We start from the raw sequence: 27,940 nt of genomic DNA, 5'->3' as shown, positions 1-27,940 counted from the left end.
TTAACAGCTCTCTACTGGACTGAAAAAAACTCATTCACAATAACTGGAGTCTGTGCGGTTAATAGGGAGCATAGGCTTGGGTCAGCTGACACTCCTAGCAAGTCTGATTTAATACCCTAAACTATTACCTTGTATATCTGTTCGCTCAAATGTTATCATGTATATTAATGAAGAATGTAAAGATTTTTCTAATAACACAGATACAATGTTCCAGTTTCACATAAGGTAGTACTTGCAACGCCTAGTCCTAGACCTAGCAAATTGGCACCATATCATGGACCATCGTCTGGTTCTTGTAAGGAAAAGATGCATTTACCCTTAGACTCCACACACCATAAAGAATAGTCTTCGTTAAGGGACATATACAAACTGGTTTGTTTTTAGAACAATTACATCTACAGACCATAGAGACTGTCCTCAGATCATAGGGAACCGTCTCTGTTAAAGGTCATATCGAAACTGGTTCGTTTAAGGAACAACTGCATCTAATGAACATAGAGACTGTCCTCAGATTACAGTGAACTGCGAGGGACATAAAACTAACTGTTTCGTTAAGGAACAACCTTGATACTTCACAAGGTATCACTTGACGTGCGACTAATGATATCATGTCAGACTCGTTGAAGGGACATATACAAACTGGTTTGTTTAGAACAATTGCATCTACAGACCATAGAGACTGTCCTCAGATTATAGTGAACTGCGAGGGACATAAAACTAACTTTTTCGTTAAGGAACAACATTGATACTTGACGTGCGACTAATGATACCATGTCAGACTCGCGATATAGCTGGACTACTGCTGACTGCAACGTTCACTGACTCTCTCACACATTCCTGTTACCTGGCTGCTGGCGTGGGTTCCCCTGATCCTGGTGCTTCCTCTGATTCAATGACCACAAATGTTGACCCTAACGTCTTTAGTGTTCCAACAACGTCTCCCATGAGTGCCTTACTGCCATCAGTTGGTTTGATTTTCACAATAACAGCCTTCTTCTCGATGGTTTCTGTTACCATACAGAATTTCTGCAGACTTAAGAACCACAGAGCATCACAATTGTCCTTGTCAACAATGGAAGACGTCAGAGCCAAAGACGATAAAAATGTGGTGATGATACATTTGTACTTTTCTTCCGAGACGACAAGATCCAAATGCTTATAATTGTCTTTAAGAATATTGTGAATAAAATTCTCAAAATGGACCTCTGAGCTTATGTCTGATTCTAACATCACTCCGTTAAGTACACTGAACTGTTCAGGACTGACCTCCTTGAATGCTTTGGCTATCCTGTCAGTAAGAGCTAAGTTGTACGCGCTTACTTTATCCAGACATTGATATTTGTTCATGAGTAAAGTTAACACAAGCACTGGCATGCCCTGCAAAATGAGGAACACATCCAGTACTGCATCAGCAGGTGTTGTGCCCAAGGCATCGTCAAGTGGTCGATGTGTGATATAGGCTAGCCCGTTTCTGGAAAGCTCTTCAATTCGTTGGAATAGAACGTCTGTGTTAGGAACAGTTCCCGGTGTTGATGAAGGACACATGTTTATTTCCCCTTAAACAAATAAGCAAACAAAACAGAAAGGTGTTGAATGGCAATTGCAATTTATCATCCCAAACTGGCTCCTACAGGAGATATCGCTTTGGTGAGATCAAGCAATATCTATATGGTAGATATGGCTACAATGAAAGCCAAAGATTGTTATCGGTGTCCATTGGCCATGATGTTGATAAAATATACTGTAACAAGCCACCTAGTATCTCACTCTTACTCATTCTAGCCAGTTCATTGTGCACACGCACCTGCAATTTGTCTCATCTCCATTTCGGACATCTCTAACCTGTGAATCCAAAGAACAATTGCGTCACATTTGTCCCACTCCATTGGAACATTATTCAATGAATGAATGTTTCATTTCCGAAAGAAGTCAAACTACGGGTGTGTTTATGCTACTAGAGACATATTCATTCCTTATAACCATTTTAGAACATTTCTTAACATATGCTTTAGTTATGAATTACCATTTCGAGTCCTACAGTAACAATTACTTGTGATACCAATCACTTGTAATAATCAAAGAATCATTTGTTTTCGCGAACACCTGGTGTCATCAATGATTTGCAAGGATCTATTCATACAATTCCACTACTTTACCAATTGAATCTGAAGATAATCGGCAGCTAAACGAGATTGATTATCAGCTGGCCTTGATGTTTGGAATTTATTGCAATGCATGGATCACTATAAGGTTGGTCCATTCGTACTTACTCCTCAGTGTGGATAGTTAAATATCCATTTTGCTCTCAGTTCCCACCAATATGTTCTGCCAAATATTCTCGTGTATGATTCTTCAACTGAAACATTGCGGATCCAGTATTATCGTTTCTATGAATGTATGAATGAATGTTGATATTACAGTTCAACTCGAAGTACATCAAATGCTGTTTTATCTTTTGTGATCTTCATTATTACACTAATTCTGAAGAAAGTGGTGTCACGTGGTCATTAGGACAGTGCACAGGTCACAAATCAGCCGAAGTTAGGCAACGTTGGTTGCGGAGAGTGGGTGGATGGTGACCGTGTTCGGCACCTTTACTGCTGAGAGTTTCTTTAGCTTCGGTCATGTCTCAAACTGAAGAGCAAGACCGCCTCCGTGATCTAGTGGTAGAGCGTCCGCCCGGAGAGCGGAAGGTCCGGGGTTCGATCCCCGGCCGCGTCATACCAAAGGAAGTTAAAAGATGGTACTTGTTGTTACCCTGTCTGGCGCTCGGCATTAAGGGGCTAAAACAAGGACAGGTCGGCTCGAAGTCAGTATACTCTGTCTGAGTAGGGTATTCATGTTAAACTGCGGCGTGGTATCTCAGTGAGCTAGCACTATAAATCGTCATCAGTCGGGACTAGTACAAGCAGTCACACAAACACACACAAGTACATGCACGTCGCTTTATAAGTGCAATAATCTTGGACGCGACGTTAAACCCCATTTCACCTCACCTCACTGAAGAGCATGTGTAGCATGGGTGGTTGCACCCTGGCCGACTGACTTTGTACGAAATATGGCTCTGTGAACACAGCAAGGAATGCGTACTTGAGAAGTGTCTTGCTTGATAATAAAGAATTTGTTATCCATAAATTTGTTATCCACTTTGTACTAGATTTGACAGTAGATGGTAATGAGACTGTTACCATTCTAGCGCCTCAAAAAAAATTCAGAACAAGGTCTATAACTGCGATCATAGCCCAGGGTGGTTTTTGAGTTATATATTCTTTTCAATATGGACCAATGTAACGCTACTTCATACACACAGGGAAATAGTTTTGTTATGTGGACAGGGTTCCTTTCATTCGGATTATGAGGGGCGGTGGGGCAGCCTTGTGGTTAACGCGTTCGCTTGTCACACCGATGGCCTGGGTTCGATTCCCCACATGGGTAGAATGTGTGAAGCCATTTCTGGTGTCCTCCGCCGTGGTACGTATTGCTGGAATATTGCTAAAACCGTCACTCACAGAGATTAAAATGTTTCCAAGTATCTGAGAACAGTCTGCTGCCATTTATAGGAACAAATAAGGACGTTACAATGTGTGTTAAAGTATGTTGTTTTAAAAATATGTCTTTGTGAGTAGTAGTTACTGGTAAAAAAACAACACCTTGTGCTTTACAGATTTTGTTCAAGTGAGATTTCTCTTCTTGAACACAGTTTTTGCAGCAATAGGTTTATTTTATTATTCATGTTATTAACATCTCGATTTAATCAATATTGCATTCATAATGTTTGCCTATTGTGCTTCCAGCGATATTTAAAAATACTATCTTTAGAATGATTAGACTAAATGGTCTCTCAATTTATACATGCTACACGTTTTCAGTCCCAAAAATATTAAAGCCACATATTGTGTTTTAATTAAACGACAACGGTCACTTATCGTTGCAGCTGTCGTGAACTGTAGGCTTCAGTTCAAACACTGTCATATATTTTATATTTTATGAGCACTTCAATTGAGCAGCGCGAATAGTGTCAGTTAATATTGATAGTGGCCATCGTCTTGTAGAACTTGCTGCAGAAGAATACAAATACAAATTTTATAGGCATCTGTATTGAGTCTTTAAAACCTCTTGAGGTGAGGAAAATAGAGTTTTAACGTCCCGTCTAAGATTATTACACTTACATAGCTACTTGCATGCACGTGTGTATGTGTATGGTTAGCTTATACTGGTTCGGACTGATGCCGATTTTATAGTGCTACCTGAGATACTATGTCGCAATTTCACATGGATACCCCACTCAGATCCAACCAGTCCTTGTTTTAGCCCCCTCGTACCGAGCGCCAGACAGGGTAACAACAAGAACCATCTTTTAAACGTATTTTAGAATCAGCCCGGACCTCCCGCTCTCCGGGTGGACGCTCTACCACTATACCATGGAGGGAGTATGAAACCCCTTGTACATACAATTTACAGTGAATGTTGGTTGGTTGGTTTGTTGTTTGACGCCGCTCTCAGCAATATTCCAGCTATATGACGGCGGTCTGTAAATAATCGAGTCTGCAGCATCGATCCACGCAATTTGGATCGATGACATGCATCAACAAGTCAGCGAGCCTGACCACCCGATCCCGTTTATCGCCTTTTTCGACAAGCATAGTCACCTTTTACGGCAAGCATGGGTTGCTGAAGACCTCTTCTACCCCGGATCTTACATACTATCACTGCACAGCCCAGAGCTCACTGTACAAGTTCACGTATTGTACATAGGACATTCTTGGTGACTTGATTACGTGTGCTACCCAGATACGGCGCAGAGCGTTCGCCAAAATATAAATTACTGGATTGTCAGGTTCATTATACTTTTACAGTCCGTTAGGATACAGCTGGAATATTGCTGAGTGCGTCGTTATAAAACAAACAGAAAAAAACCAAAATGTATATATATATACATAGAGAGAGAGAGAAAGAGAGAGAGGGAGAGAGAGAGAGAGAGAGAGAGAGAGAGAGAGAGAGAGAGAGAGAGAGAGAGAGAGAAGTATGTTACACTCTTAATGTGTTTCGCTTCCACTTTTACACATATATTAAACACGTACATAGGTAAAATAGTACCTAGCGTTACCTACCTTGATTTCGTCATGACTCAAATACACTGTTTCGTACCTCGTCCTTATCTAGCAAATAGATCCGATTCAATGCCCATTGAGCGAGGGACATATCAGACGCTACTAAGCTGGCTTGCAAGGGTATAACACACTCTATAGCATTTATGTTCAAACACATTCTGTGCTCATACAAAGAGATATTCAACGGGAAGTATTCAGTGTGTTCCTAGACGTGTGTGGTATTCTCTGCAATAAGCCGCTTAGAAAGTGAACAAGAATTAACAATACATCAACGTGTTCATATATTCAACGTCGACAATTTACACAATCCAAAATGTAATAATATCACCTCCTGACGCCAAGCCTGTGACACCACAGGCGTCCTTGCAGTTGGTTCATGTACACATGGCAAGTGAATAGATGGGAATAAAAGAGATGCCCTTGTCATGGTCCACAGATTTCATTCAATACACCTGCCATTTATTATATCACTCCAGTATTCACTTTTCAGCATGCGCTAATGCCATCGACAGCACGCGTTCAATAGAAACAGTGTCTAGTAGCACAGCACAATTGGGTATAGTGTACGGACGCAACGTTGTTGTATATTGGGCTGGAAGGCCTGAATCTGTCCCACCCGTGAAGATCCGGGTAAGAATATGAATCCCCAGCAACCCATATGTCATAAGAGGCTAACGGGATCAGGCATAAAAGGTGACTATGCTTGTCGTAAAAGGCGATTAACGGGATCGGGTGGTCAGGCTCGCTGACTTGGTTGATGCATGTCATCGATCCCAATTGCGTGGATCGATGCTCATGCAGACTCGATTATTTACAGACCGCCGTCATATAGCTGGAATATTGCTGAGTGCGGCATTAAACAACAACCAACCAACCCACCAACGGGATCAGGCTCGCTGACGTGGTTGATGTATGTCATCCTATCCCAGTTGCGCAGCTTGATGCACGTGGTGCTCACTGGATTGTCTGGTCCAGATTATGTACAAACCACCGTCAAACGGCTGGAATGTTGTTTCGTGTGGCGTTAAAAAAACCCAATCTGTTGTCTGTCCATACCCCACGTGTTTGCTGGCGAAGGGGAAAAGGTCAACGCAATGTAATTTTGGTTTGATCTCTCCCGCAAACAATGTGTTCACATCTTTTGGGCTCAAAGAAGCATGCCTTTTCTATGAAGAATTTAGAGATTCTAGCTCAAAGGTCAAATTTGTAGAGTTACGTCGTTCAAGACCTTAGTAATGCTTTCAAAAGGTTTTATGGTAGATATTGGGAGGACAATTCCAAATCTGATGCTTGACCACCCGATTTCGTTAGTCGCCTCTAACGACAAGCATAGTCGCCTTTTACAGCAAGCATGGGTTGCGAAGGACCTATTCTACCCCGGTTCTTAACGGGTCGCAATGGAAAGTCAGTTGTTTACATCCTCTTGTGTTCAAATTGATACAATTTTGTGGTAGGTTTAACCCTCAGTATTTATGCAGAACATATTTGAATATCAATGACGACACTGACTATACCTCCAGGTGAGACACAGATCGCTGGTGCTATATTAATTTGGATCATCGGAGTTCTATACCATGTTTGTTAAAAATAAATCTAACCTTACATGAGATGAAACAAACAAATTTGTTAAGTCCCATACATTTGAATACTTGTGAAATGCGTTTGTAAAGCGGACAGGACGGCATATTTCCTTATCAACGGCAACCGCGGTGAGATGGAGCTCACTGAGATACCATGCCACAGTTTAACATGAATACCCCACTCAGACACAGTATATTGACTCCAAGCCAGTCCTTGTTTTAGCCCCTTAATTCCGAGTGCCAGACAGGGAATCAAATGACATCTTTTAACGTATTTTGGTATGACGGGGCCGGGAATCGAACCAACGACATTCCCCTTTACGGGCGGACGCTCTACCACTAGACCACGGAGGCGGCCTCACAGCAACCGCACTAATGAAGAAAGCGGTCATTATCACTAATGTTCACAAGTCCAATTGACATTGCAGGTTGGTAAAGTCTTTTCACATAACCACCGTGGCCATGTCAGATACCTTTATGTTCATCATACACACATAAATGGACGGGAATCTATCAACTGCATCGCTAATCTAGTGCGGGAAGATTTGGAGCACCCCACACAACCTCGCCATGCCATATACGTCGATCAACAACTGATGATAGCTTTCCGTTTTTCGCAAGTGGTAGTTTCTTCAAGTGATTGGTGATAAGATGGGTGTGGACAAATGTACAGTTTCGCGTGTCACGGTACATGTGACTGATGCTTTGGTTAAACGGGATAACGAATTCATAAAATGGCCAACACAAGAATGCTACATACGTCAAGTCACGTCTTGTGATATCAGAGTGCTGTCCATTTTTCGCAGTTAGAGTAGCTTCCCTTCTAAGGCCAATTAAGTACGTATTCAACAGATTCGGAAAACGAAAAATGGAAGGTTTTGCGTAAATGCTCTCAATGAATGCAAATTTGATGTTCCAGACAGCAAACATAGCATTGTATTTTTTTTCAACTTTGCTAGAAACAGTGCAAAGAGTCTGTAATGTGTTTTTAGACAATATTGCTGAATGAATTATCTAATCTATAGGATTATATACTCCTATAGTGGAAATGCAATTAATCCATAAAGTCTGATGCTTTATCTATTTTGTAGGAAAATTTACGAATGTGTGTGCTAAATGGACGGGAGACCCGTGAAGATCCGGGGTAGAAAAGGTCTTCAGCAACCCATGCTTGCTGTAAAAGGCGACTATGCGTGTCGTGAGAGGCGACTAACGGGATCGGCTGGTCAGGCTCGCTGACTTGGTTGATGCATGTCATCGTATCCCAATTGCGTGGATCGATGTTCATGATGTCAATCACTGGATTGTCTGGCCCAGACTCATTATTTACAGACCGTCGTCTTATAGCTGGAATACTGCTGAGTGCAGCGTTATACAACAAACAAACACACAAACAAACAAATGGCCGGGATCAAGCCATGACAGCCACATATTTCGAACATCCACTTTGTGTGCATACTAAGAGGGATCGCACAAGACAATATCAGATGGCTTTCTATTGTGGACACCCTTGCAGGCCTTTTCTCCTATCCCCACCACAAGGCAATGCTCCCCAGAGATACAATGGTAGCGTGTGTGCTGCAAGAGTTACAACAGAAATAACGGTTTGATGTTGTTTATTCGGAGGTAAATATGCATAGTATATTTGTGAACTTTTTTTTACATCTACATCTAATCTTGATATGTTAATCTTTGGGCGGTGTAGTGTTTTCAAATGCTTAACCACAGGAAATGTGAAACACAATGAGTGATGTAACCAAAGTTGTATTTTTTGGATAACACTTTCTTAGTAAAGTACAGATACTCTATTGGGGATTAGGACCATCCGGGATTCGAATCCAGACTCCCAGAGTGAGGCACCTAATCGCCAGCACACACCCAAGGCTGCTAGTCTAGATCATGTACGTTATCTTCCCCTCTGAGACGTGTAAATTGGCACGGCTCTCTTGGCCGAAAACTATGAATACACAATGCCATTTAGAAAGGGGTACACAAAGTTTGTCATCTAAACAACCAGTTGTTGAACAGTTTGTTGGAGCCTGCTGTGGCTGAGTGTGTTAGGTCGCTGGCTTTGTGTGCTGGCGATTAGGTGCCTCACTCTGGGATGGGACTCAACCCAAGAAAGTAATAGATTCTGTACTTTACTAAGAAAGTTTTATCCCAAAAATAACATTTGTTACACTTTACCACTTACTAAATTGCCTTGTGGGGCAAGAGCAGCACTCAACAAATCTGTGACTTCACTTATCCCGTTCAGTGATTACAAACCCGTGATAAGATGTTTCATACGAGATCTCATGTAAAAGAAGTGTTGTTGTTGTTTGTTGTTTAACGTCGCACTCAGCAATATTCCAGGTATATGACGGTGGTCTGTAACTAATCGAGTCTGGACCAGACAATCCAACCGTAGTCGCATCTTAAGACAAGCATAGTCGCCTTTTGCGGCAAGCAGGGGTTGCTGAAGACCTTTTCTAACCCTGATCTCCACGGATCTGTAAACAAAGTGAGACACCCAAGTAGGTATTGATATATTACATGAAATCAAACCAAATATCGGTTACCCCTACTTGGGTTGCTAATCAGACTGAAAGAGGTCACATCACATCAATGTCGATATCGTGTACACATGAACATTTATTAAAAGTTTAGGATCCTCCATTCTGTATCCCTTATGATGTCATAATCATGGGCAAGCATGTCCTTCTTGACTGTGTCCATTTTTCCATCATGAGGAATAAATATTTTCAATTTTCACCCAGGGATCCTTTTAATCAGATATGAGCACGTTTAATTATTGTTTTTTAGAAAGAAAGAATTGAATAATTGATAAGTTTGAATGTGGAACGTTATCTATTTTTATAAACTGCTAGTATTTGACAATTAACTAAGATTGTTAGTTGATGGGGGTTGAAGTTGTGTAAAATTATTGTGTCCCTGCGTGGGTATGTAAGCCTGCGTTTTTCAATTATTGTTATGTGTACCAGGGGCACGGGTGGCCCAGTTGTCTAAGGCGCCGCGATTCGATGTGCAGAGCTGCGTCCCTTGGGCAGAAGCCTATGATTGTGGGTTCGAATCCCGGTTCGCCCCAATTATGTTTCTAGGTTTGTCAGCACCATACCCGTGCTCGTGGGTTTCACCGAAGTGGTAAATGTCTGAGACCCGCATCACTTCGGGTTTCCTCCAACATTAAGCTGACACGCCGCGATATGACTGGAATACTGTTAAAAGCGGCGTTAAACCCAACTCACTCAGTTATGTGTACCAGTGTTTTATTCGAAGAATATTTATTCGTTTTAATCACTGACTGAGTGTCCAGAATCACCAGTGATTAGAGGGTGTAATGGTGTAAGTCCTGCAGGGGTCCATGCGGGTAGCACAGTAGTTTTATATACATGAATTGCCTGGCTGCAGGTCCATCATAAGGTCGTGGTGCTGCCTCAGCGATGCTGTTTCTTTTATGTTTATGTGTTGTTTTTTTATCATGGAATACAAGATATCTACGCCATGAATCGCAAAGAACAATCAAGAACGAAGCGTGGTTTATTTCACAATGAAAAATTATTCCATTGTTATGTGTACAGAAATCTGTACGTAAAAGAACCTAGTGTGTAACCAAACAAAACAATCAAGTTTTATTATTTATACGTCCAAACTAAATCCAGAATGCTCTGCATGTTTCGCAGTATCCACTGAGAAAGGTGCCAGTTGAGGGTTCATGGTATGGTAAAGAACCTCGTGGTGAAAACGCTCTCAACAAAATGATGAAAATGTTCTCAGTAAAGTTCCTGTAGTAAGACATCGGTAGAACAGAAAAGGAAATTAAGCCACACACTTCATGAGAAAACTGCGCGTTCCACAAGCTATTCATCAGGTTACCCTATGCAAGCGACATAATCTAGCAACTTTTAAACTATAGCTGTTACATATACCGAACCAAATATGCTGTCAAAAATAGAAGTATCCGCCAATCAGAATGTACTCATAGGGATTTTGTCAGCAGTGCAACTTTCAATAATTCGCACAGTGCACTTCAGATTCAAAACAAATCTGAATGAACTCGCTTGAACTTGATATTTAATCTCCTAGTTCACATGCATTTGTCGACTGTTAGAAATGTTTTCATACGTATTGCTATTTTTGTATATGCTTCATGAATTCCGTTATTCTTGTTAAGAATGAAATAGTATATTCTCATCTTTCATTGTTTTTATGTTTCCTTTATTTAGGCCCTACAGGAAAGACCAAGCTAAACCCCTGTACTTGTCTGACATTGACGAGATTGCATTCTTTTCATGGAGTGATTATTATTTGAATACGGATAACAAATTTTTAAAGCTTTAAGATTTAATAAACATATTTAATGAGGCTGTAAATGTGATACCTCATATCGCAACCATTGTTTATCCTACAATAAAACACTGCAAGAAGAATAAACCACCCTATATGTACACCCCTAATTTATTCTCCAAACACTGTTTTATGGTACGATAAACAACTCCCACTAGTCGTTTATTTCTTAAATGTGACTTTAGAATACTCACATGCACATTTACTCATGTTTTATTATTTTTTGCTTCAAAGAAAACAAATATGTTTTGAATGTTAATATGTTGAAATTAAAGAAGTATAACAACAATAGGGTATTCACCTCATTGCAAATTTAGGAGCCCGAATGTGTCTTGACTGTGTCTACGTGTTCACTGACTATTGGTTTCGTAACTGAAGTAGCTACTTTGTTCAAATGAATAAACCTTTTACTACCGCTTCACAATTTATTGCCTTACCAACCTTTCCGATTCGAATCCCCCTGACATGCCACTGAAACTCCCTGAATCTTGCAACCCGTGAAGAAAAGGTCTTCAGCAACCCATGCTTGCCATAAAAGGCGACTATGCTGGTCGTAAGAGGCGACTAATGGGATCGGGTCGTCAGGCTCGCTGATTTGGTTGAAGCATGATATCGATCCCAATTAAGTGGATCGATGCTCATGATATCAATCACTGGATTGTCTGGTCCAGACTCGATTATTTACAGACCGCCGTCATATGGCTGGAATATTGCTGAGTGTGGCGTAAAACAACGAACCAACCAAACCAACACTAAATCTTGCATTATCTCAATAATTCGAGAAGTGGCCCGATTCGGTTCGGAGGATTGGGGCCCCCCTCCGGTCTTCCTCTGTAAACGTTGTAGCATGTAGTCCGTTCAGGTTTATTGGCCTTTCTTGTCATGTTGCACCATTTCTCCCTCATTTAGGGGTGGTCGGGTAGCCTAGTGGTTAAAGCGTTCGTTCGTCAAGCCGAAGACCCGGGTTCGATTCGCGACAAGGGTACAATGTGTGAAGCCAATTTCTGGTGTCCCCCGCCGTGATATTGCTGGAATATTGATAAAAGTGGCGTAAAACCATATTCACTCACTCCCCTCTCCCTCACATCATCAACAGATCGAAGCGCTACGCGCCTCATGTACTGCCTCAGTGATAGCCATCGATGTAGCAGGCTCCTTCTTATTGGTTACTTCACTGCTTTTCATGAAGTACGTGTGAATCTCTCTCGACCCATGACTGAATTATATTTTCTTCATCCACAGATAATTTCCTATTTCTTTTCTTTGTTATATCCCTTGGAGTTTCCTCAGTCATTGACACTGTTTTGGCATTATTCTTCATTATGCTTCAATCAATATGTTAAACTTTAACCGAGTGGTAAGGTAATCTAATGGTTATTATAATGTAACGGCTGGTTTACTAATGTGTGGTTAAATATTTAATGGTTGGTTAGGAGTCAACCAGATGTTAAAATAACCGGGCCCAACTTTGAAAAATGACTGCCACAGGACGGTTTCGGAACCGCAAGCAACACACCCATGCACGTGGGTAGTGCTCATTTTATTCATTTTGATCCTTCAGCAAAAGGTTGTCAAATCGCTCTGAGCCATGAGTATTATTGATTTTCCTTATCCACAGTAACGCATACTCTCTGTATTCAAGCTTCATTGCAGAAGTTGTGATCAGAATGGGAAAGTGTCGTTTACAATGTGATGTAGGCATGCCTGGTAGTAGTCAGCAAGATCTAGCCAATATGTTCTTTGCCTCTTTGGAACAGGATTCTGCAGACATAAAATGTAAATGATCGACCCCGCACAGGGCTATACGAGTCAAGTGTTTGTAGGCGTCCTAACAAACGTCTTGTGAACGTCAACGTAAGACAACATGATAGATTTTAGGTTGGATCTGAAATGACATGGGTTGAGATCACTCTGACTGCAAGGATGCCACTACCGAAACAACATACTGTCGCCAATAGGTGTGCCGTCTGCGCGCCATGCTGGTCAACGTCTTTCAAGACGATAACGCCAGTATCGACCGTGCACGTATCGAAACTGACGACCTCCAGCAACATACCGTCACCAGAATGCAATGGCCAGGCAGGAGTCTTGACCTTCGCACACAGAGCACGTCTGGGACAGGTCTGAGCAGACACAACAGTTTCAAACACAAGAACCATTGAACCAGTTCAAGTGATGGCACCAGGTGTCCGCTAAATGGGCGGGTGTGACGTGGCCTTACGATTAAACACGTCAGCAGGAAAGGTCATTTGAGCATAAAGACTTTCTGGTGTCCGCTAACCCCATGGTGGTTCTTGTGTAGAAGTGGTTCTGAGTTTGGCTTAAGTGTCAACTAAGTGAGGTGAGTGAAATGTGGTTTTAGGTCGCGGCCAAGATTATTGCATTTATTTAGCGACGTGCATGCACGTGTGTGTGTGTGTGTGTGTGTGTGTGTGTTTTGCTGCTTGTACTGGTCTGAACTAATGCCGATTTTATAGTGCCAGCCCACTGAGATACGATATTGCATTTTAACATGAATACCCCACTCAGACACAGTATACTCACTCCGAGCCGACGAGTCCTTGTTTAGCCCTTAATGTCGAGGGCCAGGCAGGGTAACAACGAGCACCTTTCTTTTAACGACTTTCGGTATGATGCGGCCTAGGATCGAACCCCGGACCTTCCACGCACTGCCACTAGACGCAGCCTTAAGTGTCAACTAAGCTGGATCGAGTAAGGTCCAGGTGACACTTGCCAATTCATCCCTGAATCTTTACTGTTGAAAGCTTGAAAAGCAGTCACAGTTTCCACTTTCGAAAACATGTTTCCGGGGCTCGAATTTTCTGCCAATTTGAACTTTATTTTTCATAGCATGGAAAGTAAAAAATACGAATGCATTTGGTCAGTGTTGTTTTGAAAATCAATGTGACTTTATGTGATAACTATGTTCATTCAGAAAAACAGTTTAGATTATTAGCAGTGTAGAGCTTTCTAAAATAAAGTTTGAAAGATCAACTGTAGTGTTACCCGGACCGAGTATGACACAGATATAAGTCATGTTGCGATCCTAATTCAAGTCTTACCAATTAGCTTTGTTTTCCTTTGCTTAGACATGTATTATCCATGAGGTATTCTGATGTCCTCAAATTAAACACAATAGTTCAATCTTAGACGTTTGTATTCAGCAAGACACAAGGACTGCATTTTGCATTTTCCTCGTGCAAATATGACAAAATCAAATATAAGATTTTTCACAAATGAACGGCAACTCCTGCTTGCAGGGACGGTCATTCCACCTGTAACCAATCCCCAAATCCATCGCCATGCAATGTTCTTTACCCGCGCTGTTACTTGGTTCACCTGGTTGCCAGTTGGTGTAGCCCTCTACCTTCCTCAGGGGGTGCTCCCAGGTCCAGATACCCTCTGATCTCAGGTCAGTGGCGCCGATGTAGAAGTCAGTGCCTTTTTACGAGATAAGACATAGAGATTACCACACGAGAGTCGTCAGATACCATTAATCTTACAACGCGTTGTTTCAAAACGTATATGACGAGCGAAAGCATAACACCAGGGCCATTATTGACGTCACCCGACGTACTGCTTACTACTCATAAATAATGTGACCCTACAAAAAAAGGTTTCCGCCATATCTGTGGATTTTAAAGGCGATCATGATAATCCAAAGTAGATAAGATCAATGAACCCGCTGTATGACGAGTTAATAATTTCAACTCAAAGAAATGACCAAATAGGTACAACAATGTTTACTTTGGTATGACATCACTATCGGTGACCGAATTTTACAAACTGGCGTGTTCACTGACAACAATATGCGGGATTTTACGAGGGAACGTTCGTTTGCATATTTTGCAAAACATTCTAAATGATTCTAGGCTTTTCGGCGACGTTTCAGACTTATCATTGGTGATTTCATGAAAAACAGATAGAAATCTAACAGTGATCACCAAATTGCTTTTGAAAAATATTCAATTCTTCGAGTAAATAGCCGATATTTAGATTTCCAAGCATAGAGTAAATAATTAACGCAGTGAATGATTTTGTGATGTATCGAAAATGGCGAGATTTCCGATGTACCTAATTTTCAGAGGTAATTTTCAATAGTTTTGCTTTCCCTAAAATGACAGTGACTATCACAGAAAAAAGGGAATTTCTCACAGAATTCAAAACTGTGAAGTGTACTAGTGTACGTGATACATTTTATTCCACTTCGAAGTAAGGGTTGATGTGGAGGGACATATAAATGTCGCTGTGGAATCCAGGAGGTAAAAACTTACGTATCCCATGTACGCAGCAGATCAATGCGCGTAAATGTAAAAAAGCCAAAACAATTACCATACCAACTATCCATAATGTAAGTAATCATTATTAATGTATATATTCGGTGTAATATGTCAAGTTCGAAGATGTGAGTGTCCACTAGTAATATATCCGTGTTCAACAAGCCATGTGTCAGAGCAGCTGGCGTGTTTAACAAGCCATGCATCAGAGCACCTGCGTCCCAGCCAGTCTGATGAGTTTATATACACATTCTGTTGTTGAACATTGTATAACTCCTGCAGGGGAGAGAAGACATTTGGATGACTAAACCTTTGACAGGTCATCAAACAAATGGTGTCTCAACACTTTGCAAGAAGAACGAACGGGTGCCCGGTAGAATGTGACGGACCTTTGAATGCAGAAACTTTAATAGTCTAACACGCAGCATGGACTTTATACTCAAAAGGGAGTTGAGAATTCACATTATATGTGTACCTGGGAACATAAACATACGTTGTTATTATTATTATTAGTAGTATTTGTATTATGTACAAATAAAAATGCACCAAAGAGGGTTTGAATGATCCTGGCACAGTCAGGCTGGTTCGGCTCATCATCAGCTCAGAGCCCTTTCCCCCAGATCAGGTTTGTTGGATGCGTCTGAGGCCTATTCCAAAGAATTTTGTATTTATCAATTTCCATAAGGCACTCTACAGATGCTTGGTCTTACCATTGATCGACCTCTGTGTCAAAACCACAAGCATGGTGAAGACGGTTATAAAATGATCGAGCCACTCCATCATGTTGCTTAAGAGACTGTGTTTGTGTCAAAGCTGGGCATCACCTGACAGGACAGTATCATTAAACTCATTGTGTATTCTACATTTCATATTTCATTTTGTTGCAAAATCACACATTGATGGTTTCGAGTGGGCAGTGACTGGTCTTGAGCAACAAACAGAAAGCCTTCATTGCTTTTATTATTGTTTTTTATTATTATTTTAGAGATACGATTCTTTGAAGGAAATGTGTACAAAAATCATCGTTGATGTCAATAACAATCCAGTCTGTTCTTGTGACATGGACACTACAAATCTGTATGTCAAGTCATATTTACAGTTACCTTTGCCATGCCTGAGAAGGTGACTCCTGATCAAGTCATCTTCATTCTTGCTGGTGATGTCTGCCAAGTGACTCCCGAAGAACAGGCAGAAGGACTGTGGAGAGTTGTTATACTGATATTACTCAACTGAAGTAGTGAATTCGATATGACGTGAACATATTGAAAGACTTCTACTTTAGATATTAGTTCACCATGGAGAGAGGTGAAGATTTGATAATCCACAAAGTACAGTGGAATATGATCATTTAATCACAGGGGACAAAATACTTATTACGCAGTAAATACAATAAACTTACATTGGCGTCAGCGTAGGTATCACGGCTATGCGAAAACAGGTAGCATGTTGGACCAAGGTTGATAAATCCAAGTGGGCATCTCATCGCTGAAATGTTAATGAATACTCAGAGATGTACATATGATCGCGTTATGTATGGGATTGTTAAATTTCCCAATATGAACACCGAAGGTTGTATTTTGTACCCATGAGTTCAGACTCTCTACCATTACCTACAGACATTGTACCCATGAGCTACACACATTATTCCTACGAGCTACACACATTGTACCCACGAGCTACACACGTTGTACCCTTGAGATACACACACTGTACCAACGAGCTACACACATTGTACCTATTCGTTGCACACATTGTTCCCACGAGCTACACACACTGTACCACGAGGTACACACGTTGTACCCTTGAGATACACACATTGTATCCACAAGCTTCACTCATTGTAGCTACAAGCAACACATATAATTCTCAAGAGCTACACAAACTGTACCTTACGAGCTACACACATAGACCCCATGAGCTGCACACATTATATCCATGAGCTACACACACACTGTACACACGAGCTACATAGACATTGTACCAATTAACAACAGAAACTGTAGCAATGAGCTACACACATTTTACCCACAAGCAACACATATTATACCCACAAGCTACACACATTGTACCCATGAGCTACACATATTGTACCAATGACCTACACACATTGTACACATGAGCTACACCCACATTGTACCCACGAGCTACAGAAACTGTACCAATGAGCTTCACACATTGTACTCACAAGCTACACACATTTTACCCAGGAGCTACACACATTGTATCACGAACAACACAAACTGTACCCTCGAGCTAGACACATTTTACCCATGTGCTACACACACTGTATCGCTGAGATAAACACAGACTTTACACACGATCTACAGACATATTGTATCCATGAGCTTCAGAAACTGTACCAATAAACTACACACATTGTACCCACGAGCTACACACATTGTACCAACAAGCTACACACATTGTATCCATGAGCTACACACACTGTACCCATGAGCTAAACACATTATATCCATAAGCTTCATACATTGTATCCACGAGCTACACACATTGTATCCACAAGCTACATACATTGTACCCATGAGCTACACACATTGTGTCCATAAGCTTCAGACATTGTATCCATGAGCTACACGCATTGTACCCACTAGCTACACAAACTGTACCTTTGAGCTACACACATTGTACCCATGCGCTACACACATTGTATCCTTGAGCTAAACACATTGTATCAATTAGCTAATCACACGCTGTACACACGAGCTACACACACATCGTACCGACGAGCTACAGAAACTGTACGAATGAGCTACATACAGTGTAGCCACAAGCTATACATATTGTACCCATGAGCTACACACATTGTATCAATGAACTAAACACACACTGTACACACGAGCTTCACACATTGTACACACAAGTTACAATCATTGAACCCAAAGGTTACACACATTGTACCCACGAGCTTCATAAAACTGTACCCACGAGCTACACACATTGTACCCATGTGCTACACACATTGTATCCATTAGCTACACACATTGTTTCCATGAGCTACACACATTGTACCCACGAGCCACACAAACTGTATCCTCGAGCTTCACAAATTTGTACCCATGTGCTACACACATTGTATTCATGAGCTAAACACACACTGTACACACGAGCTACAGAGACTGTACCAATGAGCTACACACGTAAATATTGTACCAACGAGCTACACACATTGTACCCACAAGCTACACACATTGAACCCACAAGTTACACTCATTGTACCCACGAGCTACACCCGTTGTGCCCACGAGCTCCACAAACTGTACCAACGAGCAAAAATCATTGTACCCATGAGCTACACCCATTGTGCCCACGAGCTCCACAAACTGTACCAACGAGCTAAAATCATTGTACCCATGACCTTCACACATTGTAACCACAAGCTACCTACATTGTACCTATGAGCTAGACACATTGTATCCATGAGCTACACTAACACACTGTACCGACGAGCTACGCACATTGTGCCCATGATTTACACACATTGTACCCACAAGCTACAGACATTGTTCCCATGAGCTTCACACACTGTAACAATTAGTTACGCTCATTGTATCCACGAGCTACACACACTGTAACAATTAGTTACGCACATTGTATGCACGAGCTACACACATTGTATCACGAACAACACAAACTGTACCCTCGAGCTAGACACATTTTACCCATGTGCTACACACACTGTATCGCTGAGATAAACACAGACTTTACACACGATCTACAGACATATTGTATCCATGAGCTTCAGAAACTGTACCAATAAACTACACACATTGTACCCACGAGCTACACACATTGTACCAACAAGCTACACACATTGTATCCATGAGCTACACACACTGTACCCATGAGCTAAACACATTATATCCATCAGCTTCATACATTGTATCCACGAGCTACACACATTGTATCCACAAGCTACATACATTGTACCCATGAGCTACACACATTGTGTCCATAAGCTTCAGACATTGTATCCATGAGCTACACGCATTGTACCCACTAGCTACACAAACTGTACCTTTGAGCTACACACATTGTACCCATGCGCTACACACATTGTATCCTTGAGCTAAACACATTGTATCAATTAGCTTATCACACGCTGTACACACGAGCTACACACACATCGTACCGACGAGCTACAGAAACTGTACGAATGAGCTACATACAGTGTAGCCACAAGCTATACATATTGTACCCATGAGCTACACACATTGTATCAATGAACTAAACACACACTGTACACACGAGCTTCACACATTGTACACACAAGTTACAATCATTGAACCCAAAGGTTACACACATTGTACCCACGAGCTTCATAAAACTGTACCCACGAGCTACACACATTGTACCCATGTGCTACACACATTGTATCCATTAGCTACACACATTGTTTCCATGAGCTACACACATTGTACCCACGAGCCACACAAACTGTATCCTCGAGCTTCACAAATTTGTACCCATGTGCTACACACATTGTATTCATGAGCTAAACACACACTGTACACACGAGCTACAGAGACTGTACCAATGAGCTACACACGTAAATATTGTACCAACGAGCTACACACATTGTACCCACAAGCTACACACATTGAACCCACAAGTTACACTCATTGTACCCACGAGCTACACCCATTGTGCCCACGAGCTCCACAAACTGTACCAACGAGCAAAAATCATTGTACCCATGAGCTACACCCATTGTGCCCACGAGCTCCACAAACTGTACCAACGAGCTAAAATCATTGTACCCATGACCTTCACACATTGTAACCACAAGCTACCTACATTGTACCTATGAGCTAGACACATTGTATCCATGAGCTACACTAACACACTGTACCGACGAGCTACGCACATTGTGCCCATGATTTACACACATTGTACCCACAAGCTACAGACATTGTTCCCATGAGCTTCACACACTGTAACAATTAGTTACGCTCATTGTATCCACGAGCTACACACACTGTAACAATTAGTTACGCACATTGTATGCACGAGCTACACAGACTGTAACAATTAGTTACGCACATTGTATGCACGAGCTACACACACACTGTAACAATTAGTTACGCTCATTGTATCCACGAGCTACACACACTGTAACAATTAGTTACGCACATTGTATGCACGAGCTACACACACACTGTAACAATTAGTTACGCTCATTGTATCCACGAGCTACACACACTGTAACAATTAGTTACGCACATTGTATGCACGAGCTACACACACACTGTAACAATTAGTTACGCTCATTGTATCCACGAGCTACACACACTGTAACAATTAGTTACGCACATTGTATGCACGAGCTACACACACTGTAACAATTAGTTACGCACATTGAATCCACGAGCTACACACACTGTAACAATAGCGTACGCGCATTGTATCCATGAGCTACGTACACTGTGCCAACGAGCTACACACACTTTATGCATTAGCTGCACACATTGTACTGATAAGCTAAACATGTTGTACCCATGAGTTACACACACTGTACCCATGAGTTACACACACTGTTCCCATGAGTTACACACACTGTTCCCATGAGTTTTACACTTTCCACCAGTAAGCTACATGTTTTCTACACATGAGTGTCAAGCTCGTTTACTACACGTCTGCATTCCGCATGCAATGCGTTGAACAGGCACATGTAGCCACGAGTGTGCAACCTGTGACCCAGGCATAGCGAAGGAAATAAACTGACAAGAGGTGGCCGTGTGTTCAGTAAACAGAGAAAAAGAACAATTGATGTTTGTATATGTGCTGATGGCCCCGTTTTAGATAAGATATTATGACAGAATATTGTATATATTTGTATCCGTTTCATTGCTCTTGTTTAAACATCAGTAAAAACTATTTAGATATTGTTCCTTGGAATGTGGGTTGCCATTGAAAAGTTGACATGATGACCGGCTATAATTTGGATCGTTTTTTTGTGTTTTTTTGTTTTGGAACACGTCGTAATTTTGTTACTGTTTTCTCGATTTATCAACTTCAAATACGATACCACGGGACGAGGAAGCCATAGCATGAGACGAGAAAGCAATAGTATACATTGCTTTGTCATCATGTGTTTTATCGCTTTCTGACGGTAAAGCAATATCCTCTCTCTTCCAGTAAAGGGTTCCTTGTGCCAAGTGTTTCTACACCATAAAACGAGTACACGTAAAACAACAGTAATGAATTGTTAAACCACTCCTTAGTATCATTAAGAGGCGGACAATTTAATACTTGGGTAGGTGGTTAGGTGAGTGGTTGTCATGTTGTTTTCATCATGTTTCAGGGCTTAGGCTTTTTTAATCGTCATAAAAAAAGATATGAGATTTCTTTCAGTCACATTTCAAATTATAATTTCAAATTTTATACTAAAACCTTCTGACTGAACAGATATATGTGACTTTACATCGAGCAACGGATTTCTGCAAAAAACTGTACTACAGAAAGTGTGCCAAGGATCACAACTTTTAAAGGCATTGCGTCAAAGTTTGTGCATCTGTTGCAATAGCCAAAGATACTATTGCAGGAAGACATGATTATGAACAAAAGTCCGTTTCCATATGCCACATAATGCCAACAACAACCTTCCACAAATACCAGTCAGGTCAACCGTCAAAATGAGAATATCTGACCATACTGAAGCGTAAAGAATCATGAAAACAACTTTAATATCCAAACCACAACATTCAGTAGCGGGTATGTGATCCACGTGATGCGATGACAGCCTGGCACCATCGTCTCATGTTCCCAATAAGTGTCTGGATGGTTGCCAAGAGAAGACTGTTCCACTCTTCAGTAAGAGTGAGTTAGTAAGTATGGTTTTACGCCGCTTTTAGCAATATTCCAGCAATATCACGACGGGGGACCCCAGAAATGGGCTTCACACATTGTACCCATGTCGGGAATCGAACCCGGGTCTTCGACGTGACGAGCGAACGCTTTAACCACTAGGCTTCTGGACCTCCCCACATCAGTAAGACATTGCTGGGTTCCTGTAGAGTTGCCGGAAGGACAGGGCGTAGCGAGAGGGCGATCTGCAGCTCGTTCCACGTGTGTTTGATAGGGTCGGGGTCTAGTAACCAGGCTGGCCACTTAAGCCGATGAAATCGTGCGTTATCATCTGGTCTGATTGCTCAACCTCCAGAATGCCGTCCCTGGCATCGCACTAAGCTGTAGGACATGTCTATTCGTTCTCCGAGCTCTACTGATCCAACCCCAAATCATGATAGCGCCCCCTCCACAGCCGTCATGTTCCGCTAGATTGGAATTCTGAAAAAAAAGTCATGGTCTACGTCACACTCGCGTCCGGCGATCTGTGAAATCTAGACTGTATCCCTATTCATCAGTGAAAAGTACTGGAGCCCAGACCTGGTCGAGTCCGTGATCGGAGACCAGCCTCACGAAGACTATTACGCACTAAGTAGAAACGTTAACGCCACAGGCGTTCCGCAGGTTATTTCTGGGTGGGGTGGCAGTCACGAAGTGAAATAAGGAGAAACCTGTCTCCCCTCTAAGGGGTAGAACGCTGTCGACCTTCTGCATGCTGCTTCCATGCCCTGCTATTCACACTTTGGTGTACAGACGTTTTTAACGTGACGATGTGTTGACCCACTGTCAAGCATGCCCATGTATCTGTGAAACTCTTCGGTCGTCGTTGATGCTGAGGGAGCATGAGTGCATTCGGTTGTAGCAATCCTCAGAAGCAAACGTTGTCATACTCTTTGATAATGACGTGCAACGATTCTGTCACGATATGTCCAAACAGATTTTCAAGCACCTCGTGCACATCGTGCTCATGGCTTGACGCCTATGTCCGTTCATCATAAGATTAAGGTCCTATAGAGGTTACCCAATCATTGTGTACCGGGATATTTCAATCTTTACTTGTTGGATGATTTCTTGATTTCATAAAATCTTGATCCTAAGTACACTGAGTAGTATACTTGATTATTCTTCTCAGCGCGTGACGGGTACTGGCAAAACTCTCTAAATAAATCAGGTTAAAATCGAAATACATACTACTCAAAAGAAGAACACCAACTCTCTAATGTCGATGTTGTTAATCTTCCATGGCTACTGGGTATTGAATGATATATGTTGTTAAACTGCAAATGCCATGGAGTTGACAGTCTTGGTCATGTAGCAAGTTTTAAGTTTTTGTTTAGGTTAACCTTTCAATAATATGTTTTTCATTACCCAAAACCTCGGATGCATATAAAAAAATAGTACAATCATGACATTGAAAGTGTTAAGTAAATAATCTGAGGGTAAATCTATATTCCTTGCCTTTTGTATGGAATTGCATTACCTTTTTAATTATAATTATCTGCTACTTTATGTTCTTATTCTTTCAAATAAAATAACATGTTTTTTTGTGAAATACTGCAACGTTCCTTCTCATAACAACAGTGAGTTTCCATATACTATAACAGTATAAACGGCATTCAGTAAGTGCCGTAAAGAAAGAGGACCAAACGGTGTTGTCTTTGAACAAACTAAGCAAACTAAGCGCATCACATCATATAATCATTGACATATTCAAAGTTAATACCGTCACTCGTTGTGATAAGAGGTAGGCTTCTAATTATTTTGAATATATTGTGAACATATTGTAAAGGTGAAATATCTTTTTCTCCTGGGCGTATACCTGAAATACTTGAGATGTATTAAAAAATATTATTGTTCTGCTAGACACGTGAATGTATTTTACCAGTAATTTTTCTCACTAATAAAAACAATTTGCCCCATATGCCATGTTCCAGGCCAGCTTTTTATGTCAGATCTCTCCCCCCAAAAATATGTTTGTGTTATTGTTTTTGAGAAGAATGTTCATAATATGCACATAATCAATTGTTGATAAACCGTTGATGGAACCCTGCTTGCTAATGGCTAGTGTACTAGTAAATACTGTTCCAAGGCAACGACGAATAGTTATGGGCTGATAAGAGGTTGGGTCAAAGTGATCACATTCTTTTCTTTTCTATCTTATATAATAGCCGCACATAAGACACATGTTCAGTTGTAAAAATCAAGTTAAATATACTCGGCAACAAAACTTCTTGTGACACCCCTTTCCAATCGGCTGCTTACTAGAAAAAATACTTTCTGGTGTTTAAATCGGACACGAAAATATGAAAACAGACATATGTAGCACAAACGAGTATTCATGATCTGATGGCAAAAAGTGTCTTTCATACAGCAATCATGTAACTGATATGTAAACCAGGGTATAAAAGCATGCGTGTTGTTTGGATTCGGTGTGCATTGTTTCTGCTTTTCTTGACAACTGCATCACTGTAAAACGTCAAATTTCAATAATTATTGGAAGTTTGGAGATGCCATGCGTATCTGAAAATGTCCGCTTGAGAGCCATTGGTATTCGCAAGTCGAGAAGGTCGAAGCATGTAGTTTGCTAGGCGATTGGACGTGCACATAAACACCATTTGGACGTTATGGCAACGGTGGCAACAAACAAAGACTCCGACCAAGGAGCGGCAGGTTCCCGGTTACGAGTTTCCGTCATGATCGGTCGATTGGAAATACCCATCTGCGAAATCAGTTCCAGCCTCCAACAATCAACGCGAAAACTATCCCTGGCCTTCGTCGAATATCGGCACAGACTGAACGTTGCCGTCTTAGACGTTACGGGATTGTTGCGAGGAGACCAGCCAGATGCCCAAATCTGACCAACAATCACCGCCGATTGTGTTTGCAGTGGTGTGGACAGTGAGTGCCATAGACGGCAATTCATTGGCGAAAACCGTTTCGGAAGAGGCAGTGTTATGGTGTGGGGAGGAATGACCGAGAGACAGAGAGCTCGTTTGCAAGTGATCAATGTCGATTTGAACGGACAGTGTTACCGTGACGTCATCTAGCCTATCGTTGTGCCGTTTTTAAATCAACATGGACCAGGTATGATTTTTCAGCAAGACAACGCCCGACCCCATGTAGCCGGGATTATCCAACAAGCACTTGGACAGAACAACGTGACTGGCCTTCTCGCTCTCTGGGATGAAATATATATAAATATAATATTGAATTTTATGTGGGATGAAATGGACCGCCGTCTCCGACGTTTACCACAAGCTCCGACTACTGTACAGGAACTGCAAGAGGGGCTGGTGGAGATACTGGATGCCATCCAACAATACTGTGTTAGACGTTCAATGAGAAGGTGTTGATCGATGCTCATGATGTCAATCACTGGATTATTTACAGACCGCTGTCATATAGCTGGAATATTGCTGAGTGCGGCGTTAAACAAGAAACAAAACAAACAATGCGAAGGCGATACCGCATTGCATGCATCCAAGCGAGAGGGGGACACACACACACTACTGACATGTGAATTGACAGTTCTGTTCTTGCATCTTTCTCTTGTTATAACGTCATTTCTGTGCAAGACATGTGTCATAAAATGTGTAAACTTAACTTACTGTCTGCTTTGAAACATGAAATCTTTCAGATGTATGCATCTACTTTGATCGGGTTCGTGTTTTACATCGTGTTACAGGAACAAATTGACCAAGACTGTCAGAAAAAGGTGCTTATTCCAAACATTTAATGTATTAACGGAATCAGGGGCTTGTTTACCCTTACACCTGACCTATCTCATGAGTGGCATCAGAACTTCCCGCTGTAGCTGTCAACCTAGGAACTGTAGTATGATAGAGAATAGTTTATCTTTTTATTTCCTTCTAGACTTCAGCATCCGTATTCCTTGTGTATAAAAGCCTTGGCTATGAGAGGGTCAGGCTTGCGCAAGGCCGCTTCACAAGTTGCATATGCGCTAAAGCACGTTGCACATGCGTGGTCAACGGGTTTTCAACCCATGTCTAACCCATGGAGCATCCGTGTCACATGCGTAAACCATGTGCCTTCAACACGTGTACGGAGACTGAAAGTCTTGGCAGTAGCGTCGTTGTATTGAAACAAAACAAACTGGAAATCCTACTCTATAATAGAAGAGAAAACACATTACCTTTCCCAGCAGTCAGAGTGAACATCAAAACGAACAACAGCGTGGCGAACATCATTGTCTGCCTATACATGCACCACTGTATTTCAGCTGCGCCAGTCTCTGTCTCATATCTCATTAGTAAAAGCTTACATTATATACAATTGTACAACCCCCGCTCCCACGCCTTGATTTCACACGTTGACGGTGAATCGTGTCTGTGGGTGTGAACATACGTTACGTCCTGTATATTGGCGATGAAGATGAAAGTCCCGATAACTACCGCTGATATCCACAGCTGATAATGTTACATTGCTCGTAACGCATGGATTCACTATCAAAACACTGTCGGTAAAGTTTGGTTTTGGAGCTTGATGGCAGTATCACCTGTGTCTGTAACATCTGGATATTGTTCGAGATAATATTTGTGAGTGTGTGAACATCATTTACAACAGGATGTAGAGGTTGGTGTGACTGACAAAGGTGTCATTCACGTGCATTGTTAATTCTACTGTGACATGTACCATGATATGTCCAAGCGTCGTATTGTTATATGATAGTGTACAACGTATTTTATTGTTGAACAATGATTGTAACCGTGTTACATTGTTTCTGGTTGAGATTCGGTAGACGCTCATGGCATTATGTTTGGGGATTGATCAGTCGTCCAGAACTTACTATATTAAGATGGTAGTGTGGTGTGTTAACTCCCGGACCGTTATACCGCGGACGGTGATAGTATCTTAAAGAAACATATGGAAAGTTATGTTATAACAGTAACTATCTAGTGCTGCTAGCCCCGGTGAGGGCGCGTTATAGAAACTGCAAGTTGTTTGTTGTATATATATATATATATATATATATATATACACACACACACACATACCGCGCCCTCACGTGTGCCGCCAAAAACATTTCTTGTTACATTTAAAGTACATAAAGTAACAGCATTCGAATATTATATTGTGCCATTCTATTCAACTTAATTGTATTAAAAGACTTTTTGTCGCATTTTTTTTTCCCTCGACTCAGCAATTCATATTGATGACATTTATATCTTTTTACAGGTACTAAATCCTTTTATAACCCATCTTCACCCCCTCAGTCAACTCAATTACATCGTTGGCGTGACCCGCGACAAAAATGTCGCCCGAACTAGGACTGAAGTAGAGCCACAACTTTATTAACAACATCATCATAACATCAACATCATCACGACCGATTTCATCCCTTCATCTCCATCGAAGACGTTATCGTTCACGTGATCATCGTCATCAACCAAGTCATCCATATCACCCCAATCACCTTCACAGACTTTTCAAGTATATACTTTGACATTTTAATGAGTTTGTAATCATAAATTTACATTAAGAAGCTGTGGTAATTTATATTCAGATTGTGATATTCAAGGACGACTGTGATAGACATTATATTCAGGCAAATGTGTATTGTAATATCTCTACTTGTGTTGTACACTTGTTGTGGGGATGGACTCGGAACACTTCCGAAAAAGTTGACACGTTTTGTTTACACTCTGCAAAGATGAACTTTCACATGACGTGCTGCTGATTGTGTATTACACTTCTGATTTTACGCTGGAAATGTGTATGCTGGGGAAATCGGTGACATTTATAC

General features: G+C 41.4%; 2 protein-coding genes across 2 annotated transcripts; both read right to left on the bottom strand.

Annotated features, from left to right (window-relative positions):
* Nucleotides 1-840: 840 nt before the first annotated feature.
* On the bottom strand, nucleotides 841-5,175 carry LOC124151262. Its single transcript, XM_046523646.2, has 4 exons — nucleotides 5,112-5,175; nucleotides 2,271-2,356; nucleotides 1,805-1,842; nucleotides 841-1,556 (listed from the first exon to the last, which is right to left on the bottom strand). Exons 3-4 carry the CDS (start codon nucleotides 1,833-1,835, stop codon nucleotides 841-843), a joined length of 747 nt encoding a protein of 248 aa, XP_046379602.2. The 5' UTR covers nucleotides 1,836-1,842; nucleotides 2,271-2,356; nucleotides 5,112-5,175.
* Nucleotides 5,176-14,237: 9,062 nt separating this feature from the next.
* Nucleotides 14,238-26,448, bottom strand: LOC124151294 (perlucin-like). The gene is made up of 4 exons (XM_048383357.1): nucleotides 26,330-26,448; nucleotides 16,715-16,800; nucleotides 16,419-16,512; nucleotides 14,238-14,479 (listed from the first exon to the last, which is right to left on the bottom strand). The coding sequence occupies exons 1-4, from the start codon at nucleotides 26,442-26,444 to the stop codon at nucleotides 14,253-14,255; spliced, it is 522 nt and encodes a 173-aa protein (XP_048239314.1). The 5' UTR covers nucleotides 26,445-26,448; the 3' UTR covers nucleotides 14,238-14,252.
* Nucleotides 26,449-27,940: the final 1,492 nt, after the last annotated feature.

This window comes from Haliotis rufescens, unplaced genomic scaffold (genome assembly GCF_023055435.1).
Source record: "Haliotis rufescens isolate VD_foot unplaced genomic scaffold, xgHalRufe1.0.p SCAF_47, whole genome shotgun sequence".
Lineage (NCBI taxonomy): Eukaryota > Metazoa > Mollusca > Gastropoda > Lepetellida > Haliotidae > Haliotis > Haliotis rufescens.
The sequence above is the reverse complement of the archived record's forward strand: the minus strand, read 5'-3'. Positions and strand labels throughout refer to the sequence as shown.